General features: G+C 40.5%; 1 protein-coding gene across 4 annotated transcripts in view; it reads right to left on the minus strand.

Annotated features, from left to right (window-relative positions):
- Window positions 1-1,096: 1,096 nt before the first annotated feature.
- The window catches only part of usp25 (ubiquitin specific peptidase 25), a 64,752-nt gene continuing 53,254 nt past the window's right edge, over window positions 1,097-12,594 (minus strand). For all 4 annotated transcript variants that reach the window (XM_061963160.1, XM_061963162.1, XM_061963161.1 and 1 more), the window contains 3 exons: window positions 12,305-12,428; window positions 6,501-6,693; window positions 1,097-1,780 (listed from right to left, as the gene is read on the minus strand). In XM_061963160.1, the coding sequence (XP_061819144.1) occupies window positions 1,608-1,780; window positions 6,501-6,693; window positions 12,305-12,428 (490 nt within the window). In that variant the 3' untranslated portion in view covers window positions 1,097-1,607. The remainder of the gene's footprint in view (window positions 1,781-6,500; window positions 6,694-12,304; window positions 12,429-12,594) is intronic.

Consider the following 12,594-nt stretch of genomic DNA (forward strand, 5'->3'; position numbering starts at 1 on the left):
TCCCGCCAAAATCATTTTCTAAATCCGTCAATAGATGGCGTTTGGATAATAAAATATGTACAAACAGTTCCATTTAGCATTTTACTTTTTTCACTGTTTTTAGAAATCATGTCTGTTGTGCTCCTTGCATGAATATTTTGTACTAGTTACTAGTGTGTATTTTTTCCTTAATATAACTTGTAAACAAGTCTGTGACAAATAAATCATAATCATGTTACAGGGTAAAAACTTGATATGAGGGTGTCGCGGTAGGCTTTCCAAGATGCATAATGCGCAAGTAAATGTACCTATTTTAGTGCACTGCGGCAAGTCCTGAGTACACTGGAAGAATGCGCAGTACTAACTAGATGAGGCAGTGGCGATTATTTTTACACATTCATTTTCTACATTGTGGAACCTACAATCGGTGAAATGTTTTAATGTAAGCATCTTTCTTTCCACAACAATATGGACATACTGTAGCATCATTTTTATGGTAGGTTTATTTGAACAAAGGGAAATACTATTGACAAGCTGGTATTTATTTGACTGTCAAGCGAGTTGTTGACAAGCACTTGATTCAAAAAAGAGCTTATTATTTTCATTATATATCATTACCGACTGTATGCACAGTAAACACACATACTTTGTCATAAATAATTGCTTGTGTATTGTTCAAATCAGCCCCCCATCTAAAAAAAGTTTCACACTATGTGAAAAGATTTGTATACTTTTTAAACCAAACTTGAATTTAATTTGATATTTTGTACTAAAACTCATTGTAAATAAATTGGTCAATAATTTCATGAGCAAGCAACACATTTTACATAATTAAGACATGCATTTACAGACATTCTGGAGACACTCCTGACCTGAGATTGAAGCTAGTATTACAATACAAGGTCAGCACTAAAGCTGCACGCCAGAGGGGAAGAGTGAGAATGACTGGGGAAATTTACTAGTGCTGGAGCAGGAGGGGGCGAGGAATATGTTTGAGGTAAAATTTCATATCAAGCACACTGTCATTTAATGGACATTAAAAAAAAAAAAAGTTTTACCATTTCTCTTACTTGATAAGCACTGGTTTAGGACATGCAATTCAAAGACGAGACATGTATTTATTTGGCCTAAAAGGGCCATAAATACAATTTTATTCTATGGATTTATCAACAAGCCACAGAAAAAGTGCACGGCTGTCCACCACAGCACTTGAAACACCTCATTCTGGAACAGCCCAGGCAGACATGAAACCCATTTGAGAAACCTGAAGATGTTCTTCCTGTCTTAGAAAAATAAACGCCAACTGTGTGCAGACCTTGTACACGCAGAGAGGGGTGGGGCGGGGGGGGGGCTTGAGCTAAAATCAAAACGGGTAAACTATGAAACTATGTTTCATAAAGCTTGAAGCTGAATGTGCTTTTCTTTTAGCTGCGGGATTGCCTTTGTGCTCCGCTAATTTACTGAACTTCCACTTTGCCCTTGGCTTGATGCCCGTGGAATCATAAATGATGAAATCGGGAGCAGCAAAACAGTAATGGAGGAGCAAGAGCTGGAAAGCGAGTGAGCCCTGGATTTTGAAAAGGAAGGCAAGGGTTAAGAGGTCCATGGTGGGCCCCGGTTAAGATGCTTCATCTTGCCTGGGCAGCCACCTTGCGAATGACGCTCATGATGCGGCTGAAACGCTCACACAGCTCCAGCGTGGAGCAGGCGGGCACCTTTGGGGGGTCGTGGAAGCTTTTGATCTCCGTCGAGCAGTCCAGTAACTTGGGCAGGAAGTCGGTCAGCTTTTCCTGCAGGTTGGCTGTGGACACAAAGGGGGCGGACAGACGACGATAAGAAAACACAGAAGTGCATGGAAGGACTTTGCTTGGCTCGTTTTGAGCCTGGAAAATCAGACGGAAAATATTTGGACTAGGATATCGCAAGTGGCAGCACGTCCACAAACACAGTGAAAAGCCAGTAATGATCTGGACGATAAAAACAGTGGCCAGAACAAACTCTTGCTGGACTGATACGAACCAAACAGATATCACCGTAAGTCAGGCCTGGGCAATTATTTTGACTCGCGGGCCCAAATTTAGAGAAAAAAATGTGTCTGGGGGCCGGTATATCTAATTTATAGGAACACTAATACAAATACAAAATGACTATATCGTGATATTCGAGTATACGTTCTCACGCAGTTGCTTTTAGCTGCTGGCATTACACTACAGGCTCTCCTCGCTCTTTCCTGTGTCTCCTTCTCACAGACAGACAAGCGCACCTTCTTACACACGTCACGTCATACGTCACATACGTATACGCCCTCGCACATCAAAGAGGTAGCATCATGGGTAACGTTAGCTGTGATACTAGCGCAGCCGTGCGAGTGGTAATACGAGAGAGAGAAGGTGCGCATCTGGTAACAAATTAAGGAATAATTAATTCCCCCAAAAAACAGCAGGGGGTCCATCGTCTGACCGTGGTTTGGCTTCAAGTCGGAATATGTCGAACAGACAACCGTAATTTGTCAAGTGTGGAGCAAAAGCGTTGCTACAAAAAGTAGCATTACTACTAGTAATATGTAGCATCATTTGAAAAGTCACCTGCTAGAGAATGAAGAGTGCTTACTCCGCATGTGAACATCTCCGTTCAGTGCGACGCGCCCACACCATCAAAATGCCGAGGCAAACATTTCCAGATCAACACCGTATGAAAAAAAAAGTGATTTTTTTAGTTGTGATTTCCTTCTCTGCATGAAAGTTTTAATATTAATGCAGTATGAATAAGAATGTTTTAATGTAGACACATAGAATCATCATACTGCTGTGATTATATGCATCAAGTGTTCATTCAAAGCTAAGGCAAAATATCGAGATATATATCGTGTATCGCGATATGGCCTCAAAATATTGCGATATTAAAAAAAGGCCATATCGCCCAGCCCTAATTCCAACCATTGAAATATTTGTATACAAACGTAGTTATGGTAATTTGAGAACATCACTGCACATCATAATGGCAGGTACAGTTTCGTTTTTAAAGATCTAAAATTAGTTGGGAATGTCCGGCGGGCCAGATTGAAAAGCTCAATGGGCCTTAATTTGTTTGATGAAACATTTGAGATATATATATATATATACACACACACAGTCGCTGTCAAAAGTTTACATGGACTTGTAAAGAACATATTGTCATGGCTGACTTGAGTTTCCAATAATTTCTACAACTCTTAATGTTTTTGTGATAGAGTGATTGGAGCACATACTTGTTGGTCACCGAAAACATTATTGAAGTTTGTTTCTTTTATGAATTTATTATGGGTCTCCTGAAAATGTGACCAAATGTGCTGGGTCAAAAGTATACATACAGCAAGGTTAATATTTGGTTACAAGTCCCTTGGCAAGTTTCACTGCAATAAGGGTCTTTTGGTAGCCATCCACAAGCTTCTGGCAAGCTTCTGGTTGAATTGTTGACCACTCCTCTAGACAAAATTGGTGCAGTTCAGCTAAATTTGTTGGTTTTCTGACATGGACTTGTTTCTTCAGCATTGTCCACACATTTAAGTCAGGACTTTGGGAAGGCCATTCTAAAACCTTAATTCTAGCTTGATTTAGCCATTATTTTACCACTTTTGACATGTGTTTGGGGTCATTGTCCTGTTGGAACACCCAACTGCGCCCAAGACCCAACCTCCGGGCTGATGATTTTAGGTTGTCCTGAAGAATTTGGAGGCAATGCTCTTTTTTCATTGTCCCATTTAAAGCACCAGTTCCGTTGGCAGCAAAACAGGCCCAGAGCATAATACTACCACCACCATGCTTGGTGGTAGGCTTGGTGTTCTTGGGATTAAAGGCCTCACCTTTTCTCCTCCAAACCTATTGCTGGTACTGTGGCCAAACAGCTCAATTATAGAATTAATACAAAAATAAGAGTTGTAGAAAGTATTGGAAACTCAAGACAGCCATGACATTATGCTCTTTACAAGTGTATTTAAACTTTTGATTGCGACTATGTGTGTATATATATATACATATATATATATATATTAGAGATGCGCGGATAGGCAATTATTTCATCCGCAACCGCATCAGAAAGTCGTCAACCATCCGCCATCCACCCGATATAACATTTGATCAGAACCGCACCCGCCCTTTGTTATATATCTAATATACCGTATTTTCCGCACTATAAGGCGCACCTAAAAACCACAAATTTTCTCAAAAGCTGACAGTGCGCCTTATAACCCGGTGCGCTTTATATATGGATTAATATTACGATTCATTTTCATAAAGTTTCGATCTCGCAACTTCGGTAAACAGCCGCCATCTTTTTTCCCGGTAGAACAGGAAGCGCTTCTTCTTCTACGCAAGCAACCGCCAAGGTAAGCACCCGCCCCCATAGAACAGGAAGCGCTTCTTCTTCTACTGTAAGCTACCACCCGCCCCCGGAAGAAAAAGAAGCGCGCGGATATTTCGTTTCATTTCCTTTGTGTGTTTACATCTGTAAAGACCAGACTACAAAATGCACGTACGGTGAATATTCGCACCACAGGGAATGAGAAGTCGTCCTTCACTGTGGTTCTAGCTTGCCATGCTAATGGCCAGAAACTTCCTCCCATGGTGATATTCAAAAGGAAGACCTTGCCAAAAGAGACCTTTCCAGCCGGCGTCATCATAAAAGCTAACTCGAAGGGATGGATGGATGAAGAAAAGATGAGCGAGTGGTTAAGGGAAGTTTACGCGAAGAGGCCGGGTGGCTTTTTTCACACAGCTCCGTCCATGTTGATATACGACTCTATGCGCGCCCACATCACAGATGGTGTCAAAAAACAAGTGAAGCACACAAATACAACACTCGCCGTCATTCCGGGTGGATTAACCAAAGAACTCCAACCGCTGGATATTGGTGTCAACAGGGCATTCAAATCACGACTGCGAACGGCGTGGGAACAATGGATGACCGAAGGCGAACACACCTTCACTAAAACAGGCAGACAGCGCCGGACGACATACGCCAACATTTGCCAGTGGATCGTAAATGCCTGGGCAGATATTTCGGTCACAACTGTGGTCCGAGCTTTCCGGAAGGCAGGATTCACAGAACTACTGGACAACAACAGCGACACTGACTCCGATGACTTCGACGAGACGGAACCGGCCATTTTGGATCCCACGCTTGCGCAACTTTTCAATTCGGACACCGAAGACGAAGAATTCGAAGGATTTACGAATGAAGAATAACTTCAGAAGGTGAGCGCTATGTTTATTTTGTGTGTTGTGACATTAACGTTCGAGCAACATTATGTTGCTATTGCTCTACACCATTTTGAATTTTACTATGTTTGTGATTGCACATTTGCGTACATTTTGGGACAGAGTTGTTAGAACGCTGGTTTTCAATATATTATTAAAGTTTGACTGAACTATCTGACTGTTTTTTTGACATTCCCTTTAGCGCAGCGTAGGCGCGGCTTATAATCCGGGGCGGCTTATTGGTGGACAAAGTTATGAAATATGCAATTCATTGAAGGTGCGGCTAATAATCCGGTGCGCCTTATAGTGCGGAAAATACGGTAGATGATGCAAGGCATTAGTGAGGTTATAAAGCTTTTGCCTGTTAAAGAAAGGAGACTGATCCAATGCAGCACAGACATTCGCGTGCCACGCTGTCACGACCCAGACGCACACCAGTGCGCAATCATATGGGAGCCGCGCTGAGCGCACCTCCAAGCGCGTCTCGCTGCCGGCGACGGCCGGGTATGGTCCCGACGCTCCAGCGCCATCCATTTTCAGGGCTAGTTGATTCGGCAGGTGGGTTGTTACACACTCCTTAGCGGGTTCCAACTTCCATGGCCACCGTCCTGCTGTCTATATCAACCAGGGTGAGCCCCACCCCTTTCGTGAGCGCACTGCGCGCGGAGTGACCCCTGTTACGAGCCCCCGGCCACGGGGGTGGCGGGCAGGTAAGCTGCTTACCTGCCCGCCGGCCGTGACGCCGGCCGCGGCGAAGGCGGACGAGGCGGGGTGTCGGTGCGGTGGGCGCGGTGGTGACCCTGGACGTGCGTCGGGCCCTTCTCGCGGATCGCCTCAGCTACGGCTCCCGGTGGGGCCCTCTCGGGGGAAGGGGCCTCGGTCCCGGACCCCGGCGAGGCGTCCCTTCTCCGCTCCGTAAAAGTGTCCATCTCTTTTTTTTTTTTTTTTCTGTTGTGGCATATGCAGCAGGTGCCTGCTCGTTTTTCGTATGTGGGTAACAACATTTTACTATGTATATATATTTCCGAATCGGTTTAACTGCCACCCGCCTGAATCTATTTAAAATCTAATTTTTTTTTTATTTCAACCGCCCGACCAGACCCGACCCGCGGATAAAATCTAATTTTTTTTAATTTCATCCGCCCGATCCGCGGATAATCCGCGGACTCCGCGGTTGTGCCCGCAAACCGCGCATCTCTAATATATATATATATATATATATATTTATACCCACTACAACCAATAACCTATTTAAAATTAAAGTGTCTTTTCCCGTCAATGACTCACGTTCCATCTCTTGTCCCAGGTAGGAGCACCAGCGGTTCCTCATGTCTTCTACTGCTAGCAGGTCCTTGTCCGTGTCATCGACCAGCAGCAGGGGGATGCAGGGCACCACCAACTCATTCATGATTCCCAAACCAGTGGTCACCTCCGGTTCTTCTGCCGACTCAAACATGACCGCTGCTTGCTCGTTTAATTTCTGCGTAATGGTAAACACATTGCATGCGATGACAGTGAGTTAATAAAAACTTTCAACTGCTAAATAAGTACAATCAATGAGTCAGTGGCTTTATTTTTCACACAAACATTACAAAACATTCAAAGCTGTACTTGAGACATATCATCTTTACTTCCTGATGAGGAAAGGTACCATTGTATTAGAAGAGATTTTACAAATGCTCACTTTAGAATTTCTTCTGATTGTGGGTGTATCACATTTGTATCGCTCACTGTGCCATATTGATACAATAGTAGGGAAGGGTACCAAATTTGGTACTTTTATAGGTATAAGTATGAGTTCAGACCGTACTGAAAAAAATCAAATGGTACAATATTTCAGTACCTTTGTTGCACGTGACAATACCTTTGGTTACAGATTCGGTGGTCAAGGAGGTAAATTTGTAGCAGACACCTCCAGGTAATGTTATTTTTCATGCCAACAAAGCAAGCATACCAGATAGAAAGCACTCAAAAGTAAGGCTCCACTTTTCAAAAAGTGCTAACTTGATGTTAACTTACATTGGATATGCCATGTACATGCTAATAATGATTAGCATTAGCAATTTTACATGGCGTTTCAACACCTCCAAATTTGGTAACAACAACTAAGATGCATGTTACAATTAAACAGCCGTTGTGTAATAAGTACAATACATAGGGTCCGATTTACTTAAGGTTTGTACGTGCAAACCTGATACTACACGCAAAGCTGATCTACTAAATGTGTGCAAAGTAAATTGCGTCTCTTAATTGAGCAGAATAAGGCGTGCAATCCATTTTGCGTCTGTCTACATTAATATGCAAAATAAATGCTGATCATCAAAACGGCCATGATACTGGGAGAAGATACAAATACAACCATTTAGCACGCAAAATGTAATTTATAAACACTCAATACCGTTTGCGAGCACTAATTTGCGTTTTATTTAAGTAAGAAGGATGTGCAAACTGACAGTGACACACACGGCTGCAGAATCAGTGCTTGTGCTGCTCACACAGACGATGGACAGCCGAGAATCCTATTCAGCAATTTACTTTTACAATTTTATAGCTGCTGAAGGACTTAAGGGGCTGATTAAAACAAATTTAAGTAATGGATTTTGGCGTCGATATGGTTATATATTTAGTAAATATATTAATATATTCCTACATGAAAAGACGTCCATTATGCATTTTCTTGCATTTGAGTCATTTCAGATGCTTGAATGCGCTAGTGATGCGATCCACAGCCTCGTGCACAAAATTAAGTGTGCATATGTTTCTATTGTCTAGATTGTGATTCAGAAAAGGTGTTACAGATGACAGGTGTGTGTTGTTGGTTCAAGATATTGCACAGGTAGGAACATGATAACATGAATGTGCAGAAAATTATCTTCGAGGGTAAAAGCCCCATTTGAACGCAAAATCCTCATTTAAATAAGGTGGTCAGCACCACTTTCTAATTGCACACGCAGTGTAAGTAGATATTAGTCAAACGGGCCCTTACAGTGTAAACACTTAGTAAGACTCAACAAAAGACAAGACTGGCAAATTCAACTTAATGGAAAACTATTTTGTGACTACTGCCATCTAATGCAACTGTAAGCAAGTTCAACAATATAATACATGCAAATGATACTCAGAAGTTTAAGAAAACAAGATATATCAACTGGACAAAAAATGTAATTTAAAATGAAAAAAATTTGATTTAATTGTAAAAAACTATAACATTTATTACCACATATTACATGCAAAAGCACCGTAAATTGGTTGAGAACCGGTATCGATTCCCAGGTACCAGCAATCAGTTCAAACATGAAAGGTTTAAAAACCATAAACACCAATATCATATATATCGATATATTTGCTTTCCTCAAAATACAGATAAGAGTGAGTATCAAAAAGAAGAACAAAAAAAGTGTTAACATTTGGCTGTTCTGCTACTCGTCAACTTATTTTAATTAAAAAAGTTTATTCTGTAACATAAATCAGTAGCTTTGGATTTGACTAAATCTGATTTTACATTAATCAAATTAATTAATTTGAGATTATTTAATTTTCATCTCATAGTGGGATTGTATTGTGACATTTACTGGGTAAAGCTTAAGTTATTTTTTATGTGCTTTTTGAGAATCAGTTGTTGCACAATGAATTGTAAGATTAAAACTTGTTCTGCATAACTGTTTCTTGTATATTTTCTTTTGAACCCCAGAACGAATGGGGATCCAAATAGACAAAAAATATACCTTTGTCCAAATGCTGGTTTTAATGATTATTTAGTCCACTAGATCATTCAATCTGATCCATTTGCGATCGATTGAATGCCCTGAGATGACAAGGACCTGGATGAATGAGAACATTCATAGACATTCTTGTTGTGTGTTAAATTACCTCTTCCGGGTTGAGCTGTTTATGTTTTGGTTCACAGGTGAGTAAGATTGTTGTTTTGTGATCGTCTGTCCATTTGTCAAACTAGCTATTGGCTATTGCTTGCAAATTAATGAGCAACTTCCTTAACCTTAAGGGGGAACACCTAACATTTTTTTGGAATTTTGCCTTTCGTACATAATTATTGTGAGAGACAAGAACACACGTGTTTATTTATTTTTTTAAGGATTTTACAGATGATAAAAAAACACTTGCAAGATGCGGCTAATGGGAGTTGCCGTTGAAGTCTCCAAAGCCCTCCAAAACCACTTCAAAACCCTCCATCAACGTTTTATATATGTAGTAACAGACACGATCATTACAATATGTAATATGTACAATATTTACCATATTTTTATCATTTTATGCACAGTTGGAGCTAATTCTTTGGCACATTTATTTTCGTTTCCGTAGCAGCGCAATTCCGACTTCCCGCAACAAATATGTTCCTACTGCCTGAGTCAAAGGTGAGTGTATTTTCTAATCATGGCAGACTTGGTAATAGCAGTGTACAAAAAACATCGAATGTGGGCTTATACTTTACAGATACTGTAAAATGATTGTTCATGTTTTTCAGTCTGTACAGATTGGTGTCTTATCGCAGTGTTGTGCATTACAAACTCAAACCCATTTTGTGCTGACATAGAAGCTAGCTTTTCTTTTTCCGTTGTTAGCTTTTACGGCTAATATCAAAGCATGCCGATGTGTTACTATGCTAGAAAAAGAGTTCCTCAGTGTTTGCTCATACAGTAACAATGTCTCTACAGCTTGGTTATTATACAGGTTACGGAACATAAATAAAATGTTGGTGATGGTTTTTGAATGCATTCTTAAAGTGATTTAAGAAGTAGAATTGATTGCTCCCATTAGCTGCATTGCTAGTTACCAAGAATGAGCCAATTTTTATGTTTGAAAAAACCCCAAAAACTTTTGTTTTCTTGTCTCTCATAATGATTGTGAACGATAGGCCAAATTACCGCTAAAAAAGTGCAGTTAACCAAGCTGATGTGCCTCTGACAATGCAGAATAACGATGACATCTACTGTCTGAAATGCTAATTACAAGTTACCCAGACTGCCACATTATGTGTTTTTGTGAGCGAAGGGGAGTAGATAGGGTCGGGGGGAAAATAGTTAAATCTTTCTAAATAAATGGGGATCACTGGTCTTGGAAATATTTAGTTAAGATTCAGGCAGTGATTTTTCTACTACAGTATATAATGTGCTTTAAGCTGATGATTGCCAATGAATGTATAATTTTATGAAAATTGAATCTGAGTGATGATTAATAAGCAAAAGATTGTTACTGTAACTCACAGAAACTGTCCTCAAAGTTAGCCTAAAAAAGACCTGGGGCTTTTAAAAATGTACAAAGTTTGCCAAAGACGACCTGAGGGCTAAAACAATCTGATTTTATCGAGGATACGATGGCGCTGGATGATCATCGTTGAAGATACTGGCTTTTATCAGTAAAAATCTACACGTACACTTTGTCAAATCCACCTTAGAGCCTGTCTTACCTACTGGTGTTTGTTGACATTTGTATTGTTATAGACCAGTGGTTCTTAACCTGGGTTCGATCAAACCCTAGGGGTTCGGTGAGTCGGCCTCAGGGGTTCGCGGAGCCTACGCCGCGGAGGTCAAGACACACCCGACTCATTGTGTAAATAAAAATGTCTCCCTATCGGTGTATTATGGATACCCTCGAACAATGTTCCCTCTAATTTAACATATGCGTGAGCAGACACAAAAACTCCTTGAGCATTCAGTGGAGCACATGTGAGCGACGTCATACGTGCACATGCACTGTGGCCACACCAGCAGCACACCTGTCTCAAATCAGACTAAATAACAAGTTAAATGTTTTATTATTATAATCAAATGACAGCAGTCATTTCCATGAGATTATTTTCTAATTTAAGTGTTTTGACCCACCTACAATGACAATAACAAAAAATATTGTTTTTCATGAGCTGTGTACTAGTATTGTATGTCTGGGTGGAAAGCGAAGAAAAGGAACAGACTTTGCTGTGAAAATGACATGAGAGTGGCACTTGCCAAGGTGAAGCCACACATATCTGAACTGGTCTCTCAAAGGCAACAGCAGAAGTCAGACTGATTTGCAGGTGTGTAACTTGTTGTGAGTTCATGCACTGTGTTGGTTTTGTTCTTTGAACAAGGTGATGTTCATGCATGGTTCATTTTGTGAACCAGTAAAAAAACATAACTTTGCCTTGAATTTGAAAAAAAAAAAAAGGTTTTATTTTTCACTAAAGAAGGGTTTGGTAAATGCACATATGAAACTGGTTGGGTTCGGTACCTCCAACAAGGTTAAGAATCACTGTTATAGACATTTAGGAACCTTACAAAATCTCCTGTGGTGAAAACCATTTTTTGTATAAATATACCCTTGTAGAACAGACATGGTTTACAGTTTATGGTACTAATTGTGCACAGCCAAGAAGATAGGATACCGATTTTTAGTAATGTTCTTGGACAAAACAACAAGGTCCACTAAATTCAGTGACCTAATAATCTGGGAGAAAAATAAAGTTTTGGGTAAAAAAAAAATCAAGCTTGGATACCAGTGTATTAACTATGTCAACGTTAGTGGTGTTTTTGATTAAGAAAAGAGCAGGAGGCAAACAATTGAGCCACAGGTTCTGGACAAAGATCTGAGAAGACCAAATTAGACTCTGCCCAGCCAAGTTTTGAAGTGAACTGAGGCCTCATGTTAATGTGTTTACACTCACTGGCCCTCCAACCTCCTATTACCATTCCAAGGATAACATTATGAGCACAATGCTAGCATAAGGTTACTGAGTGCAGACTGCGAAAGACCAGTGCAAGGCAGATGACAAACATATTAACTGCTCGAATCAAGGGTTCATATCAAAGTCTGGAGGGGATTTTCATTGTCGTCTGTTGGATGAAAACCATTCAAATGAAAATGTTCAGTGGGTAAATCAAGGCTATGATATACTACAATGGTTGAATTTAGAGGAGGGGTTCTGGTCATGTTAGTTTAGTCGAGTCACTCAGAAGTAGTCTGATAAAGATTAAAGGGAGTTACAAAGACATGAACGAGATCAAATTCAACGCTAGACACAAAAGTTCACTTTCCAACACAAATCTTTCAGAAAATATTCTCAAGAACAGTCAATTTTACAGCAAGATTTGTCTCACCAGCAAACAATCCCGACGGTAATGACCAAGAAGCTCTTCGTCATGCCCTCGATACAGCCCCTTTGTCAAAAGCTCCTTGTTGTACTGGAACGAGTATATCAGGTACATCAGCGCCTCCACATAACTGAAAAGGAAAATATATAGTCACAAACAACATTAGGTAAAAAAGTACCGGTAAATTCTTCTCAAATCAGTACTTCTCCAATAGTGGGGCAGGGGGACTCTCAGTATTATTGTCTTTATTCACACTTAAACAATACACAAGCTTACAACTATGTAGGTGGCAGCAG

This window comes from Nerophis lumbriciformis, linkage group LG09 (genome assembly GCF_033978685.3).
Source record: "Nerophis lumbriciformis linkage group LG09, RoL_Nlum_v2.1, whole genome shotgun sequence".
Lineage (NCBI taxonomy): Eukaryota > Metazoa > Chordata > Actinopteri > Syngnathiformes > Syngnathidae > Nerophis > Nerophis lumbriciformis.